Source organism: Pinus tabuliformis, chromosome 6 (assembly GCF_031772625.1).
Source record: "Pinus tabuliformis cultivar Carrire ecotype Pingquan chromosome 6, CPIR1, whole genome shotgun sequence".
Classification (NCBI taxonomy): domain Eukaryota; kingdom Viridiplantae; phylum Streptophyta; class Pinopsida; order Pinales; family Pinaceae; genus Pinus; species Pinus tabuliformis.
Genome location: NC_142292.1, coordinates 1089795258 through 1089814032, shown reverse-complemented (window position 1 = coordinate 1089814032; position 18775 = coordinate 1089795258). Strand labels below are relative to the sequence as shown.

Genomic DNA, 18775 nt, shown 5'->3' with positions numbered 1-18775 from the left:
CATCCCTATCACCATCTGACTCACGGACCTCCAGTGCTATGTGTTAATGGACATGGTCCCCAGTGGACTTCTTGCAACTTGATACAACCCTGAACTCAAAAACATCTTTGAAAATTCTATTTTCAAACATGTACCTTTCCATCGATGAGTACCACCCTGTAACCTTTGACTTCCATTGCCGAAATGGACACTAGGTTCTTCTTGTGATCAAGTACATAAAAGAGATTCTATAAATGAATCGAATTACCCTCATTCAATTGAGGGGTAACATTCCCTACACCCTTTCCGAGATAAGTGTTATCGGCTCCAAATATAATCCCACAATTGTTTCCATCTCTACCAAATTAGAGAGTGCACCCTTCTATCCGATGAAGTGCCTTGAAGCACTACAATCAATAAGCCAAATTCCCAAAGAATCTGAAGGAGAGGATCAATACAAGATAACGCATCTTTATCTTATCAAAAACAACATTTGATTCTTCATACCTGGGGTTCCTTGCTTTCTTTGAAGAGTCGGCCATTTCCTTGATGACCTGCATTACCTGTCATCCCTTTGATCATTGAAGATGTCCCTAGAATGATTATTATCTTCATCAAGAGATGTGTCTCTTCATTCGGACACTCCTTCGCATAATAGCCTAACTTATTGCAACCAAGGCATCTACCTTTCCTTCCACCCTTAGATCCAGACTTCCCAATGAAGTGATCTTTAGGTAGGCCATCAGAAACTTCCGTTGTGCCATTCTGATAATGTTCATTGCTTCGACTTCACCCTCGGTGAATTTGAAGAGGGATGAGGAATCCAGTGATCCTTTTGTCCTTTCCCAACTGTCTTCGATGATTGCTCTTTCACTCTTGCTTGGGCATTGTCTTTGCATCAGCTCCGATACCATGTTAATTTTAGGTATGCTCTATGCTCAGAGCAATTTATTTCAATTTTCATAGTAAGCACAATATCTTTTCGAGATTAGCAATCACATCAGCATTAAAGTAAACTGCAGATATAACATAAACATAAATCGCAGAAGACAAGCTAAGACAAGAGGACACAAGATGTGGCGCTAGCCAGGGACAAACCCCAATGTGGGGAAACCCTAGATCAATTCTTCTTATATGTTCTTCAACAGTTCAGCAGAGAGAGAGATAGAGATAGTACGTTTACAACAAACGTCAACACTTTGACTTATCTAGATAAGAGCATAGATCATCTTAAGAGGATTATACATGAGATCAGTTGAAGACATGTTGCTTCAACTGATTCTCCAAGGTGACTCCTTCATCTATCGTTGTGCTGCATTTCGTCATCATGCTGCACCTCACTGCGCTACACCATGCTGCACCCATCATCACCATGCTACATCTCATCACGTTTCATTAATCATGACTGTACCCATCACTGTACTACATTATGTGCCATTGTTGCACCATGTTGACATAATGACCTATGTGTAGGATGCACCTTGCTTGCTAGTTGTCCCTTGCATGCTCGTTGTAACATTGCATGCTTGGTGTATTTGCTGCTAAGTACCATACAATTGTCCCAATGCTAGTTAGTTGTCCCTTGCATGTTGCTCTCCTTCGGAGGCAAATGCTCCGATTGTTCCGACAGTTCCCGGTAGTTCCGACTGTTCCCGGCAGTTCTGGCAGTTTCGGTTGTTCCCGGCAGTTCTGGCAGTTTCGACTGTTCCCGGCAATTCCGACTGTTCCCGGCAGTTCCAGCTTCTGCCCTCTGTGTTAGCTTTCCCAGTTGTTCCAGCAATTCCCGGCAGTTTCGGCAATTCTGGCTATTCCCGGCAGTTTCGGCAATTCTAGCTATTCCCGGCAGTTCCAGCTTTTCCTGGCAGTTCTAGCAGTTTCGGCAATTCCAACAATTCTGGCTATTCCCGGCAATTCCGGCTATTCCGGCTTATTCCGGTATTTCTGGCAATTCCGGCAATTCCGACAGTTCCGGCAGTTTCAGCAATTCCTAGCAATTCCGACAATTCCAGCTATTCCTAGCAGTTCCGGCCAATGTTTTACAACTCGGACTCGGACTCGGACTCGGCCGAGGATCGACTCCGACTCGGTAATGACTCGGCCGGCTCGATTTCAATGACTCGGTCGTTGTAAAAAATACATTAAATATTTATTTTTTTTATAAAAAAACATAATTTTAAATATTTTAAACATAATTTTAAAGATTTTCATTCAAGTTTCCAAACACACAACATTATAATATACATGGAAGACAACATATGATCAAAGTAGGCTCATGAACCAATCCATTATATCAAAATGGTACGGTGGTACCCAATGGCAATAGTAAATACATAGTCAACTGTAGTCTGTCATACATGATCAAAGACTCAAGAGTCAAAACAAAATACAAATAACCAAGGAGGCTAGTAGCTACTGCCAGAGGAGCCAAGATCATCTCGACCAATCTCTGGATCATCATCATCAGAGTCAGACAAGGGGCCCCATGGCTCCTCCTCATCATCATCGTCTCCAACTGCAACTGTACAAGTGGTGCCAGTACCACTAGGCTGTGCAGCAGATGCAAGCTGAGATAGAGTACAAATGCGGCTGCGCTTCTGTCGTGGCTGAGCAGAGGAAGGCGAAGCACCTACAACTGGAGTCCTACTAGCTGGCTGTGAGACTGAGGCTGGTGGATCGGGATCTGCATTCAACTGAACAGGCTGCAGTGGATGTTCAACATCAAGTTGATCAATCTCAAGATCCTCATCAGGATCAAACTCTGGTAGACGACTCTCCACTACCCAATCTGATGTTGGATCAATGTCTTCCAACACAATGGGATCTGAATCAGGTCTTTTGTTCAGCAATTGGTTCCGTCTGAGCCGAAGGTTGTATTGGACAAAAACTAAATCATTCAACCGTTTTTGCTCCAAACGGTTTCTCTTCTTTGTGTGAATCCTCTCAAAGACAGACCAATTGCGCTCACACCCAGATGCACTGCAAGTTTGACTCAAAATACGAATTGCAAACCTTTGCAATTCAGGGCACTGGCCACCAAAGGCCTCCCACCATTGTGCTGCAAAAAACATAGGAGTGTAATGAATTATGAGTTAGATGAAGGCTGAAGCTCAACAAAATTACAAATTATATCTAACTTTCAAATTATAAATGATTTAACAAACTTCAATAAAAAAAGTAAAACCATTAAGAAATTGAAAATTGAAATTTTTGTTTACCTGGCTCATCTGCTTCTCTTGCAATCTTTGCTAGGTTCTTCCCAAAGGTACCTGTTGCATTGCTGAAGGATGTGACCTGCTGATGTATCAGCAGCTGATCAGACTCCGATGGGACCATGCGCTCAATGCAATCAACCAGTCCATCTCTGACCTCCCCCCTCAAAGCTCCTAACTCCTTAGCTTTATAATGATACCGTGGGTTCAAAAAATACCCAGCTGCATGTATAGGGCGATGGAGTTGATTGTTCCATCTTTCATCAATGATTGCCCAAATGGGCCCATACTTTGCCACTCTATCCTTGTATGCTGTCTTTATTTGCTCCTTTGCTTGATCCATAGCCTCATAAATGAAGCCCATAGCCAACCTTTCCCCATCCACCAACCGCAACACCGTAACTAGTGGCTCAGCAAGCTTCACAATCTCTGCTGCCTTTCTCCAAAAAGTTTCATCATGGACTTTCCTTTCAATTCTCTGCCTTCTGGTTTGTTAGACCAACTGCTTTGATTCCAGTCATCACTGGAAAACATCTTTTGCAAGTTTCTATGTTGGGAAAGCATAGATTGCAATGTCAAAAAATGTGTAGCAAATCTAGTGATGGCAGGCCTAATAATATCCTTGCCTCCAGTGTGTTTCCTCATGAGACTCAAAACCAGTGTATGATTGTAGATAAATTTTGTTATGCTTTTGGCATTATCTACAGTGTTTCTGACCCAATCTAATTTTCCAATATCCTCAAGCATGAGGTCTATGCAATGTGCAGCGCATGGGGTCCAAAAGATGGTCTTGTGTTTTTCCTCTAACAGTCTACCAGCAAGAACATAGTTAGAGGGATTGTCTGTGATAATTTGAACAACATTAGCCACCCCCACATCCTGAATAACCTCATCCAATAGCTGAAACAACAAGTGGCCATCTTTTACCTTATCAGATGCATCAACTGATTTTAAAAACATGGTTCCCTGTGGGCAGAAGACAAGAAAGTTTATGATGGTACGGTTTCTTTGATCAGTCCATCCATCTGACATGATGGTACACCCTGTTCTTGCCCATGATTCCTTGAAATCTTGCAAATACTCATTAATTGATTTAATTTCTTTCTGCAAACGAAACCCCCTTAGCTCTTGCATAGTAGGGCCTTTGAAGCCTTTTCCAGCAGCATGTATGGCCTTAAACATAGGCTCATAATATGGTGAACGAGCAGCATTAAAGGGGATATCAGCATCATACCACCATCTAGCTATGTAGTCACAAGCAGTCTCCCTCAATTCTTTCTTCCAATGGTCATCTAAAGTGGGCTGAGCAAGACCTTTACTAATACTAACTTCAGGACCATGTGCATCTGATGGAGAGGAGCCTGAGTGAGTGAAAAAACTTTGATAGTCCCATCACCCTTCATTCTACCCTTTCCCTTATCTTGAACAGAAGCAAAAGAGGGAGGAACATAACGGAAAGGGTTTGATGCATCAGTTTGAGGGATAGAGGAAGAACCCTCAAACTCATAGTGGGGGTTGGCAGCCATCATTCTTTGTATCTCCCTCTTCCTCCCAATTTCAGCCTGTATCTCTTTTTGCCTAGTCTTTTCTTCTTTAAATTTTTCAAAGCTTTCCAACAAATTCTTTCTAATCTCCCCAATTTGATCAGAGGGACATGGAGTAATATTGCCTTTAATCCCTGCCAAGTGTTGTTTCAGCCTATGAATCCCCCCAGGACCTGACTTAATTTTCCTATGGCAAAACTTGCAACACATCTCACTATCAACCATTTCAACATATGCCCAAGCAGGATCTTTTGCTCTAGGTGCCATTTTTTGACTAGGAAAACAATCTGAAAATGAAAAAAAAAAAAAAAAAAAAAAAAAAAATTGATTCAATGTTCATTTATTTGACTAAAAACACTCTCTAAGCTATCTTGATATGCACCTAAAATTTACTAAGTAAAAATAGATTTATAGAGGTGGAAAAAAATACCTCCAGGCACAAACTGCCTCCTCAAGCTTGCTCCAAGAATCAGCTCCTCAATGCTGCTCCAAATGGCTGCCCAAGAAGCTCCTCACTCCAGCTACAATGCTCCTCCAAGACTCCTCACTGCTGCTCCAAAACAAGCTCAAGAACTGCTCACTAACTCTCAAAGAAGACTCTCACTCAAATGCATAAGACTGTTGTGAGTGAAATGAGAGCATTTGGCTGTCTTAAATAGAGTTTGGGAGGGGGAAATGGACCCCAAAAGCATTTAACAATCTACCATTACCCTTTGGAATCCACAAACCCTACTTAACTTTACCAAATATCAGCAAAAAAATGAATTTTTTTTATAAAAAACGCTGCCCAGCCGTCCTTTTCATGACTCGACCGAGTCAATACGGACCCGGCCGGGTTGACCGAGTCAGCTATGACTCGGCCGAGTCATTGGATGACTCGGCCGAGTCATAGCTGACTCGGTCAGCCGAGCCGGGTTGCTGGCTGGGTCAATGTTTTGGCTAGTGACTCGGTCCGAAACGGTCGTTTCGGTTTCAACTCGGCCGAGTTGTAAAACACCGGTTCCGGCTATTCCCGGCAGTTCTGGCAATTGCGGCTATAACCAACAGTTCTAGCAGGTCCGGCTTCTACCTTCTAGATTAGGGCAGCGTTATTCCTTAGGATCCCTCCTACTAAAACCCAAAGACAAGTAGAGAGGAAGAGATCCCAAGTGTGTTGAAATGACTTTAAGGCCACCTCTATTTATACTAAAACGTTGAGCACAAGTGGGGTTTATTTGGTCGCTGGCTGACCTTAACGAATTGTCCCATAACACAAATAAATTCATATCTCCATGAATACTTATCGGAATTGGATGATCTTTAGATCAATCCTACACCTTTCGATGAGAGGGATCCAAGAAAAATATCAGCTTCTATTAATAAGATGACCCACCTGGAGTTTGGCCCTAGTTGCCAATTTTAACAATTAGAGATTTAATCTCGACTGTTGAAGGACCAACGAGAAAAATATAAGAGGCTTGAGGGTCAGTTGGAGAATACACGAATGATCAGTCATTCATTTTATTAGAGCGGGGTTGCTAAGCAAAGTTGAATCAGTGATTAGCAGCGAAGGGTAGTTAGTACGAGGCAGAGAGGCAAAGACAATACTGAGAGACCAGCACAGAAGCAGAGAGAGCGAGAGCAACAGCCAGTCCAGGGTACGCCCAGCAGAGACAGTGCAGAGGTAAGAGGGATTGTGTCACCCACGCAGAGGCTGCTGGAGTGACGAAGAGGGTCCCAGAGGCTGTGTAGTGCCTCAGAAGGCTGATGCAAAGGGTCCTGGGGCTGACGCAAGTCAGGAGGACGCTAACGTAGAGGCCAAAAGGGACAGCGCTGAGCTTCAGTTGTGCCAGAGAGGGTTTCGTCGGACAGGTTTTCTGAATACCTGTTTCCGAATATAGAGGTATTGCTGCCATGTATTTTTCTCTATCGAGGGAACCGGATAGGCACCCAGTTTTACTCAGAAAGATTACATAATATTATAACCCTCAGAGTCATTGTAATGCTTTTCATGCATTGGGTTTTTCCGGGGACATTTGTCCAAAAATAACGGTGTCACTTGTGTGTTTGTTTTCTTTCAACTGATGATATGTAGATGTTGAGACTGTACTTGTGTTTATTTTCAGTATTTATATGGTTAAATAACTTGTTAAGTAATTAAACAAGTAGGTGAAATCAACCAAATAGTGCAAGAAGAATTTCTAACAGGTTAGAATTAGGAATTCCAACGAAAACAAGTATACTCCTCATATGGAATATAAATATATTTCTCATGGAATAAAAAAGTATCCAATGCTTCTAAAGTGAAAGGTCAAATAAAAACAATAACCTTACAAGTTAATTCAACAATCCATCCAAGGCTAAACTATTTCATTGTTGTGTATCCACAGTGTAATGGCCCAACTCGAATTGCATGCAAAATGGAATATTAGCATGCATACTTATTGAATATCTAACTCAAAATATAATTTAGTTATATTTCTTTATTAATTTACTTATAATTATGATTTTATAACATTTGTTTATAAATATAATTTATTTGTGTCAGGCTAGGGTAACTCCACATTGAACAGAAGAAAACTGAGATAATATTTCATTAAGAGAACTATTGTTTATATACAAGAAGGAGACGGAACAGTTCATCTTCTTGATGATTGTTCACGTTCCAGTTCACCCATCCGTTGAGGATTAGGTGTCAACATTCCCCCCCTTAATCTGAAGGGATGTTGGTGAGTCCAAGCATCGTTCTGAATCTTTCAAGCTTTTCTCTTCCAAGCGCTTTGGTGAAGATGTCTGCAATTTGCTCGTTTGTGGAACAATGACGGAGATGGATTGTTTTGGCCTCAACATGATGTCAGATCAGATGATATTTAGTATTGATGTGCTTAGTACGATCATGGAACTTTGGGTTCTTGGCCAACTTTATTGCAGATGTGTTATCAATCATGAGTGGAGTTGATTGTATTTGTTTTACTTGCAAATCTTCAAGAATTTTCCTGAGCCACACAATTTCTTTCGTTGCTTCAGCTGCTGCCACATATTCTGCTTCTGTTGTGGAATTTGCTGGTACTGATTGTTTGCGTGATCTCCAGGAGACAGCTCCTGATCCAAGACTCATAGCATATCCTGAAGTAGATACCCCAGTTTCTTTGTCTCCATCGAAGTCTGAATCAGAGTATCCAATCAAGTTGAAGTCGTCCACCTGTGTATACTTGATTCCAAGGTCTTGAGTTCCCTTCAAGTACCTTAGAACTCTTTTTGCAGCAGACCAATGTCCCTCACAAGGCTTTTGCATGAACCTGGAGAGGATTCCAACAGCAAATGAAATGTCTGGTATGGTAGTAGTGAGGTAGATGAGACTTCCTACAAGCTGTCTATACTTTGTTGCATCCTCAAATTCCTTTCCTTCAATAGATGTGAGCTTCAAGTTTTGTTCCATTGGAGTACAAAGGGGATTGCACTCTGTCATGCCAAATCTGTTTAACAAATCTCCAATGTATTTCTTTTGAGAAAGAAATATGGACTTTGGATGTTGGGTTACTTCAATGCCAAGATAGTAATGAACATAGCCCAAATCAGTCATTTCAAAAATATTTCCTAATTCTTTCTTTATGGATGCAATATAGCTTGCATTGTTCCCTGTCATTAAAAGATCATCTACATATACCACAAGATATACAACTGTTTTGCCAACTTTCTTGACAAATAAAGTTGCATCATCAAGATCAAAATGTTTGAGGTTGAGTTTCAGAAGATGCTCAGTTAGTTTTTCATACCAGGCTCGTGGTGCTTGTTTGAGGCCATACAAGGACTTCACAAGTTTGCATACTTTGTGTTCATGTCCTTTCACAGCAAATCCTTCAGGCTGGAACATAAAAACATTCTCTTTTAGATCTCCATTCAAGAATGCAGTTTTTACATCCATTTGATGGACTTTCCAACCGTTCTGAGCAGCTAGTGCAAAGAGTGTCCGGATGGTGGCCCATTTTGTTGTGGGGGCAAAAGTTTCCTCATAATCGACCCCTTCCTTCTGTGCAAAACCTTTTGCCACAAGCCTAGCTTTGTGCTTGTCAAGTGATTTGTCAGCTTTGTATTTGTTCTTGTAGACCCACTTGCACCCAATTGGTTTGGTTCCAAATGGAGGATCAACCAGCTTCCAAGTGCCATTCTTTATGAGGGCATCATACTCCTTCTGCATCGCTTCTTTCCATTCATCATGAGAAGCAGCTTCTTTGAAGGAAGTTGGTTCAAAATCTGTAGACAAGTTCAATTCACAATCATAAGTAACATCCATATCAACAGGTGAATTAGAGTTATCTACATCACCTCCATCTTGTCGGTTTGTATTTCTGGTTCCTGTTTTTCCAATTTCATCAGGATGAACACTTTCAAGTGTCTTTGTCAGCCACTTTGGGGGACCTTTCTGAGATGGTCCAGGCTGCTCTGTTGATTGAGTTGGGTCTGAATCAAGATTGAGTCTCCCAATTCTATCAATTACATCACTTAAAGCATCATCCGTTGTTGGAGTGTCATGCAGGGGATATTGTTCTTCAGAAGAAGATTCCACATGTTGATCTAGTATAGGAATCCCCCCTTCAAGATGTGGAATCTGATTATCAAACTCTTGAAATGATTTCGGTTTTGTGAATGTATCCAAGCGATCAAGTTGCCGCTCAACAACACTGTCAGATTTGGATGATTCAAGAAAAATGGCATCTCTAGATAAAACAAACTTTTTATTTACTTCATCATAGAGGCGGTATGCTTTAGATGTGTTTGAATACCCCAGGAAGATACACTTACGACTTCTAGCACCAAGTTTGTTTCTATGTACCTTTGGTATTAAAGCATAACAGGTAGAACCAAAAATCCTGAGATGTTTTACCGAAGGAACATGTCCATACCACAATTCATAAGGAGTCTTGTTTCTTATAGCACTAGATGGACATCTATTCTTTATATATGCAGCACATAGATTAGCATCAGCCCAAAACATTGTCTTTACATTTTTGAAAAAAAGCATGGATCGTACCATATTCAAGATTGTTCTATTCATTCTTTCTGCGACACCATTTTGTTGGGGATTATAAGGTACAGTTGTTTGATGTTTAATCCCATGTTGGCGAAGATAGTGTTCAAATTCATTTGATGTATATTCTTTTCCATTATCAGTGTGAATAGACCCAATATGAGATTGTGCATCATTTTCAATCCACTTATGAAAATTTTTGAATGTTTGAAAAGCATCAGATTTGTTCTTCAATAAGTAAACCCAACACATTCTGGTGTAATCATCAATAAATGTCATGATATATTTATTTCCATTTGCAGAAGGAACAGGCATTGGACCACATAAATCTGAATGAATAAGTTCAAGCTTCCTATGTGCTCTTGAATGTGAATCATGAAAAGACTGTTTGCTATGCTTTCCTAGAATGCAAGCATCACATTGCTTATGTTTTCTAGGAATTGTAGGCAAACCAGCAACACCATTTTTCTTCAACAAGCGGAGACTATCATAGTTTAAATGTCCAAATCTATCATGCCATAATAAACTTGATGGAAGTGTACCTTCTTCATGATGAGAAATATATGAAAAATGTTGTGCATGAGCAGAGGTTCCTTGCAGTTTAAGAAGTCTTTCTTCTTCTATACCCCTCATGACAAGTGTGTGGTCAGATGCCTTTCTTACCTCAAGCTTTCCATCAAACATATGAATGGAGTGACCTTGCTGGCGGATGTGGACCAGGGACAGCAAGTTTCTCTTGAGCTGTGGGAGATATAGAACATGATCCAGAAGAAAGTCTAGAAGACCAGACAGTTTAAGCCTGATTGTGCCAAGCCCTGATGGCTTGATTTTTGACTGATCTGCAAAGTATACTGCTCCATCAACATTATCAGTGAAATCTTCAAAAAAATCTTTCCTGAGTCATATGACAGGTTGCTCCTGAATCAAGCAACCAGTCATTTTTCGAAGAAGCAAGTGAAGCATTAAACAAATCTTCATTTACTCCAATGTTACATTGTGCCTCAATATAGTGAGCAGATTCAGGTGCTTTACCTTTGTCTGTGTCATAAGTTTTACCTTTCTGCTGATTTCTTCTCATCTCAATTTTGTCCCATGGTAGCTTGCATGTAGAAGCATCATGTGATCCATTTCGTTTGCAGCGAATGCAATGCAGATCTGCCTTTTCTGCTTGAGAATGTCTGCCCCCCCTGCCTCTGAAGTATCTTCTTCTTTCTCTTGAATGCATACTGTAACAAAAATTATTTCTGCTGATAGAAAATCCTTACGTTACAGCCTTCACATCTCTCTAATATTTGCTAAAAAAAACATTAGTATTTCATTGTACATATTACTGCAATACTACTATGTTTTGAAAAATGCGCAAGGGATCACTTCAATACTTCAATGTATTAATATATCACTTCAATATATCAATATATTATGCAGTACTACAAATGCTTTGGTATATAAGACATTCTGGAAACACCGCAATATTTTGAATGATATACAACGCTTTGAATTATTTAAACTGTGTAATATTATGAAGTCAACAAACTGCTCAACGCTATACCAAAACTGCTATCATAAATATACACTGAAGAACTGCTCAACACTCAACCGAGTCGATGGCCTGAGGTGTCCTGAGATTGGAACAGACGGGATTAAAACTCTTAGATTGACATGTGGGTGTTGCAAAATATGGGTAACAAGCGCACAGCAGTTCACATTCCATATATACGCATCATTCTATGCATTCAACTTGGAAATCATTCAGTATATATACTCTGGACCATTCTATGCATATACAGACTTGGATGGGCATATGTATAAACCCACAACGCACAGCATTAATACCCTCAGCGCTTTCTCGGATGCGCACCACGTTAATACTCAAACAGCGTGAATATTATTCAAACCACAGCGTTAATAACCATTGCGTTCTGGAAACCATTCAATAAATGTTGACCTTTGCATTCAAACATTAATTCAAACGCTGTGTTAAGAAATGGGACAGCGTTATTACCAAATACGACAGCCACCGAAATAAAATCTCCGTCAGGGTTTCAGAGAGAAGAGCGCCCCCCATAGGCCACCATGGGCAGGCCGCATAATCTTTTGAATTTCCAGCACGGATCTACGTTACACTCTTTTTCGATACTGAATTGAAGAATGCTCTTTTCAACTAAATAACTTCATAATAAAACTCCGCCTTTATTCAAATCGAACCGAACCATAATCATAGAACTTATATCAATAAAGGGGTACTGTATTAATAAAACTTTGGTTGGATACACAGATTAGATGCTACTAATTGTCAACAGAGATCAAATGAATGGATACAGGTTATACCTCCTCGCAGAACGTAAGATCTCGGAGGTCATGGCAATCAGGGACCGGAAAGCACTCGGATTCACGCAGGCTTTTTTATCCATCACCGGGTGCCACACCCACTAAACTCCGCCAGCGCTTTGCTGGAATCCGTGCAGAAGCCCCTGACGCGACTGTGGACGAAAGGAGCAGCGTGCTCACAAGAGGCAAGGACCCCAATGACCCAGTTCACCAGTACTTTGAAAAGGGATTACGAGTATGGTTTTGTGTCGAAAATTGAATCCGAGTCCATACCCAAAGGACTTTCTGAGGAAACCTCAAGCAAACAGCCGATGCTTCTGGAGGAATTCCTTGCAAAAGCTCTCAGACCGCCGAAGGCATATCCTTTTCCAACGCACTCTGCAGTAACGTCAGTAATAAGTGCGCAGCATTGTCAGTCCTTATGCAGGTCAGAGACAAGCGTTAGCGCTGGCAGAGGCAGAATATGGGACAAAGGAGTGCTCAGGACAGAGGAGCGACAGAGGCAGGAGTTACAACTATATTTAGAACCTGGGACCTGTGCTCTGATACCATGTCAGGCCAGGGTAACTCCACATTGAACAGAAGAAAACTGAGATAATATTTCATTAAGAGAACTATTGTTTATATACAAGAAGGAGACGGAACAGTTCATCTTCTTGATGACTGTTCACGTTCCAGTTCACCCATCCGTTGAGGATTAGGTGTCAACAATTTGTTATTTTATTAATTTACTCTTAAAATTGTCCACCTAATGTAGCTTAAATTTGTCCGCTTGGGGTAGCTCAAGTGGCAGTGGTCGTGGAAATGAAATCTGACTGAACCGGAAGTCTTGGGTTCAAATCTTGTGTTACCTCCCCCCATAACGGGGTGAACATGAAAATCGAAGAGTCCTACCAAGCTTACAAAAAAAGAAATACTCTTAAAATTATAAACCTATAAATGTTCAAAACACAATTTTTTATAGTGTCTTCACACTAAACACAAATTATATTAATCATTAAAATAATTATTAATATATTATATAAACCCTAACTTCGAGACAAAGTTTTCTGATGGACGGGTGTATGAATGACCCATCTCGAATTATGTGAAAAATGGAATATTTGCATGCATACATATTGAGTACCTAACTCAAAAGAAAATTTAAGTTATATTTATGAGTAAATTAATAAAATAACATAAATAAATTATATCGATAAACAAATGTTATAAAATCATAATTATAACTAAATTACTAAAGAAATATAACTAATATTTCTAATATTTGTTTGAAATTATAATTTAGTTATATTTCTTAATTAATTTAGATATAATTGTCATTTTATAACATTTGTTGATAAACATAATTTATTTATGTTATTTTATTAAATTACTCATAAATATAACTTAAATTTTCTTTTGAGTTAGGTATTCAATATGTATGCATGCTAATATTCCATTTTGCATGTAATTCGAGATGGGTCATTACATCTACAATTGTTAACTTTAATGGATGTTGTCATAAATGTTCATGGATTGAACTGCATACTAAATTAGATAACAATGTTCCAGGTTACCGCATCACCCAACATGCAGGGTAGAGAATGTGTGTTATATCCCTGATGATAGGTGATGCGTTTCACCCAACATGTCAGAGCTAAAATTAACATGCAATTCAATCTGAAACTTTCATGAAAATTGAATTGATGCTTCTCCTAGCTATTATTTAGAAGCATAGCATAATCCATATAAAAAATATATCTCTGAAGATTTATCCCATGAAGAGGAATGAAACTCTAGCACTGCATAATCAATTTGTTATTACTGGACATCCATGCTGTCTAAAAGTGTACTCTTAAGCCCGTTCTGCCTTGCATACTTTAAGCCAGGTTGCATAGATTTGGATATAGCATCTGAATGGATACCACAATTTTAGAAAATCGGGATATAATAGAGCTAGTATACATCAAACACAGATATCTAACAGTGTGTTTGTGTAAAAGAGAACAAACAGCAGACAAAATTAAAAATACCGTTCAAGACTTTCAAATTTCAAAATAAAACCACAAATAGAGATAAGAGTAACCCAAGCCCTATATCAATAAGTTGATTTGTAATAAATTAGTGCTAGAATTCTTGTTTCAATTTTAGCTGGTTGAAACAGCCAATAAACCAGCTAAAACTGACAAGACACCCACTGAAACTACCAATAGAATGTTTCAAAAGCAAGAAACACCATTGAAAGGTTTCAACTGTGTTGCAAAGTTGTTTCATACAAGGAAATGTTTCCAAAACACCGAAATTCATTTCCAACACATCATGGTGGAGTTTCAGGTAACATAATATGTATGTGATGTACAGGTTACTATTCAACTTCTTTATATGTTGTATTATGTTTATATATTGTTGTGCACAATATAATTTAGATAATCATCATATAGTTTCTTAGCTTCCTCCGTCAATGTTTATTAAAAATATTAAAATTATTAATATATCAAATTATCATTTGTCCATCAATGATATGAATATAATCCACAAGAGTATGCAGGAAATTCTCATTTACAGGATATGACCCACAACAATGGTTTTTTATGGCCAACCTCCATCTACTTAATATATCTAATAATTAATTGCATTGGGAACACTAGAATTTCAGTAATGAGGAGACATCACTATGATAACGACAGGGGACAGAGTTAACCTAGCCACACTTCTGCCACCAACAGAACCTGCTTGTGGTAGCTGCTGCAGGTCAAGTTTGGAAAATCCTGGATTGAGAAAAAAGTGCCTCAAGGATCTTCTCATGCATGTAGAACAGTAGTGTAACTAAGCCAAATCTAACCTAGCGTGCACTGTATTGTTTTACTCAAATTTTATGTAAGTAGTTTGTCCAGATTTATCCAGGCCCTCCCTGGACTGGGAGAAATGTAAGAAGCAAAAGGATGCTCCCTCTTCAGTCAATCACCGCCTCATTTACCATTTTGGGGAAGGGAGCCATCTGTAGAGACAGAGACCCCTTCTTATTATGTACTTCACCACTATCTGAGTAAAGATGCTGCTTTTGACTTGATACAATTTAATAGTTTCGAAAATACAGACACACACACACACATATTCAATTGCATCTTTACCTTTCTTTTCATTGTACCATTTATGTTTATGTGCCTTTTTCAATGTGTGTCTCTGTGTATATGTATAGAGAGAGAGAGAGAGACGTGTGCACACACACACACACACACACACGTATCATTTGTGTTTGTATGCCTGCTGTCAAAGTGTGTGTGTACACACACACATGTACCATTTGTGTTTATATCCCCTGCTTTCAATGTGTTTACACACACAGAAATACATTCAATTGCATTGTTATCTTTCTTTTCACTGTACCATGTTGGTTTACAACAACAAATCCATATCCATGATTTACTTGTACAAATCGCACAAACACAGATGGTAAATTTTAAATGTATAAGAGTGTTATGGTATAACTAGAAAACATCTCTGAGATTTATTAGTGTCCATTTCCAGTTGCCTGCATGGTCAAAACCTAATAATATGCTATGACACTCATGAATGCTTCAAGGCTCAAAGTAGTAGATAACCTATTGACAACAAGAAAAAGGGCAAAAGTTGCTTAAACGAAGTTATGACCCCTCCTAACCTAAAAATAAGCATAACCTAGCATTCCTTGGAGCAAGAGCTACTTTTTAACCAAAGACAACATCCAAATGGAGTAAAAATGAAATACAGGTCTCATAAACATGTCAGCAGATAGTCCGCAAGGTAATAATCAAATTATTACCGAGTACAACCCAATAAAGCATTGCTTCTCAAGATGTTAAGATGTTTGAATCAATGTTCCACCAAGAGTCTAGGATGGGGGAACGCAGGTGCAGGGAGATGCACAGGGGCACGCGTGGGAGTACCCTCAAATTTTAGGGAAATTTAGGGGGGGCGGCTTTGACATCAAGGTATATATGTATATACCGTGTAGGGAGACGCACAGGAGGCATGTGTGGAGTACCCTCAAATTTTAAGGAAATTTGGGGGGTGGGGGGGGGGGTGAGGTGACAACGAGATGTGTGTGTGTGTCTAAGTTACCAGGATACGTATATGGATCCGGATCCGGATACGGATACGGATCCGTTGGATTTTTGAAAAGCCAGGACCCGAATACGGCGAGGATACGGCGAGTACAAAAATATATAATAATATTTTTAAAAAATTTTAAAAATACATTTGATGTTTAAAATCAAAACCATTCATGAATCACAACATTAGAACTAAAATAATTAGACAATTTATGAATCTGAACACTAAAATGATGCATCTTGCCTCATACAAAGATGATAGTAGTAAAAACAAAATGAATGTTTCATCAATGATCACTTTATTAATATGATGATATAGAGAAGGTGTGTCTACATATCATGAAATGGGTCTACATCATCATCATCTACATATTGCAACTCTACATCATGAATAGATGATCGTGCACCAGGAATGTTAGAAGTTGTTGCAGAAGTAGGAAGTGGTTGTGTAGCATCCTCAAGTAGATTAAGGTGAGTCATGGCATTCAATGTCATGTTCAAGTCAGATATCTCAGGTTCCACATCCCACATCCTATTTGGACCTTTTTTATACTCTGAAGTAGAATGTGATAGAAGGCGAAGGTTGGAATGGACATATACAAGATCCTCAGCCTTCGCTGCTCCCAATCTGTTTCTCTTTACCGAATGGATGAAGCCATATGTACTCCAGTTCCTCTCAGCGGATGAGGAACTGGCAACCTGCGATAACAACCTCGTGGCTAGAGTTGAGAGATAAGTGCTATCTCCACCATGGAAGCCCCACCAAGTAATAGGATCCATATGCCCCCGATCATCCATGGCTATTGGATCTGAAAAGATCCCAGTGGATTGTACAAATGCTCCAAATTCATCACGTACATCCTTTGCAATTCCAACTTCCCTATAGATTTTCCTCAAAGCTGTCTTATATCCCTGTACCACTTCAGAATCTCTATTTGGTGTTGCTCTACCAGGTAAAGACAATATTTTGGAATGGTAATATTTGGGGTGTAGAGCATACGCCAAAAGGTGTAATGGTGTGGTCATTTTGTTCCACCTTTTTGTAACTATGTCTTTCACTTCATTGTAAAATACTTCAAAGGGGTCATGCTCACTTGCCTTGATAATTTCCCGTATTTTCTCCAACATACTATCTATGTTTTCATAGACTTCCCCCAAGCAAGGCATATCTGTGTCAAATGCCCTAATCATGGTTAGAATTGGTTCTGTGAACTGCAAAAGGTATTGGACCTTGTCCCACCATGCATCATCAAGAATGATATACTTTATTCTTTGTCCTCTATCAGAAGTTGAAGTCCTCCATGATTCCCAAAGAGGGTCAATGACCATTGCCTGTAATGCTTGTCTGACCTCCAAAAGCCTCTTTATGACTAAAGTGTGGGAAGCAAAACGAGTTTCGGCAACCTACATAAACATATTTTAAAGTAAAATCTTAAATCAGACATAAAATAGATTGAACATTAAAATTGAGAACTCATAATGCATAACATTGATTAAAATTGGAGTACCTTTAGTAGCTCCAACTTTGCAAAACTCCGATATATGGCTTGGGACATTGAGTGATTCGTGATAAACATTTGGATCTCCTTTGATGCTACATATATTTCATTGATCCATTCAATTTCACCAATCTTGGCTAGCATAAGGTTCAATGAATGCACTGCACATGGAGTCCAAAATATGTGATTGTATTGACCCTCCACAATCAGGCCCGCTGCTCTACAAACCTTTGCATTGTCTGTGATAACTTGGACAACATTTTGTGATCCCACACTTTCTATTGCATCAATAAGAATTGTCGAGATGAACGTTGCATCTTTTTCCACTCCACTGCAATCAATGGCCTCCAAAAACATTGCTCCTTGGGGACAAATTGCAATAACATTAATTAAAGGGCGATTTCTTTGGTCTCTCCATCCATCAAAAACGATGGACACTCATGTTTCTGCCCATGTATCACGGATTGATTATAATTGTCTATCCACAAATTTTCTTTCTGATGTTAACAAAATTGTGCGTACCTTTTCATACTCGGGGCTCTTGTATCCTTTTGGTGCTTCATTAACTGCTTTAATCATTTGTTGCCAATAAGGAGAGCGCACCAAATTGAATGCTAGTCCATTTGCATAGATGCAACGCGCAACATGCTCATCTGCAACTTCTCTACTCTAGTTATTGAATGCTGTTTCAAGAGGTCCTAGAGTACGCCTTTTATTACTTGTGAGAGCTGGTGTAGATGGCAATGACGACTTGGTTGTAGAGGCTTGCACAGGGATTTTCCCCTGCTGAATTTCCTATCAGCAGCATCTTGCAAAGATGCATAAAACTTAACTTTTGCAAGACTCAAACCTGTCCCAGGTTGGCCATTTGGACCATTTGGAACATTGCATGCTAACACACCTGTGTTAGTTTGCCCAGTAAGATGGGCCTTCCCCTAGTGTATGAGCCATTTCAAATGCTATTGCATTCACTACATCTCCATTTGTACGAACCACCACCAGAGTTTTTGCCAAGAATTTCCACATACTGCCATAAAGGAGATCTTGGATCTTTATTGACATTTATTCCTTCACTAGATTCATGTTGTAATGGTTCCATGTTTATCACACCTGCGTTGATAACCAAATATAAATTAAT

The 18775-nt window shown here is 39.4% G+C and overlaps 3 protein-coding genes across 4 annotated transcripts in view; all 3 read right to left on the bottom strand.

Annotated features, from left to right (window-relative positions):
* LOC149262702 (histone-lysine N-methyltransferase CLF-like) overlaps nt 1-18775 on the bottom strand; it is a 287901-nt gene that overhangs the window by 94025 nt on the left and 175101 nt on the right. The window lies entirely within an intron of this gene.
* On the bottom strand, nt 2112-3568 carry LOC149262705 (uncharacterized). Its single transcript, XM_089425085.1, has 2 exons — nt 3195-3568; nt 2112-3034 (listed from the first exon to the last, which is right to left on the bottom strand). Exons 1-2 carry the CDS (start codon nt 3550-3552, stop codon nt 2382-2384), a joined length of 1011 nt encoding a protein of 336 aa, XP_089281211.1. The 5' UTR covers nt 3553-3568; the 3' UTR covers nt 2112-2381.
* LOC149262704 (uncharacterized) lies at nt 16468-17994 on the bottom strand. Its single transcript, XM_089456714.1, has 2 exons — nt 17647-17994; nt 16468-17542 (listed from the first exon to the last, which is right to left on the bottom strand). The coding sequence occupies exons 1-2, from the start codon at nt 17992-17994 to the stop codon at nt 16469-16471; spliced, it is 1422 nt and encodes a 473-aa protein (XP_089312840.1). The 3' UTR covers nt 16468.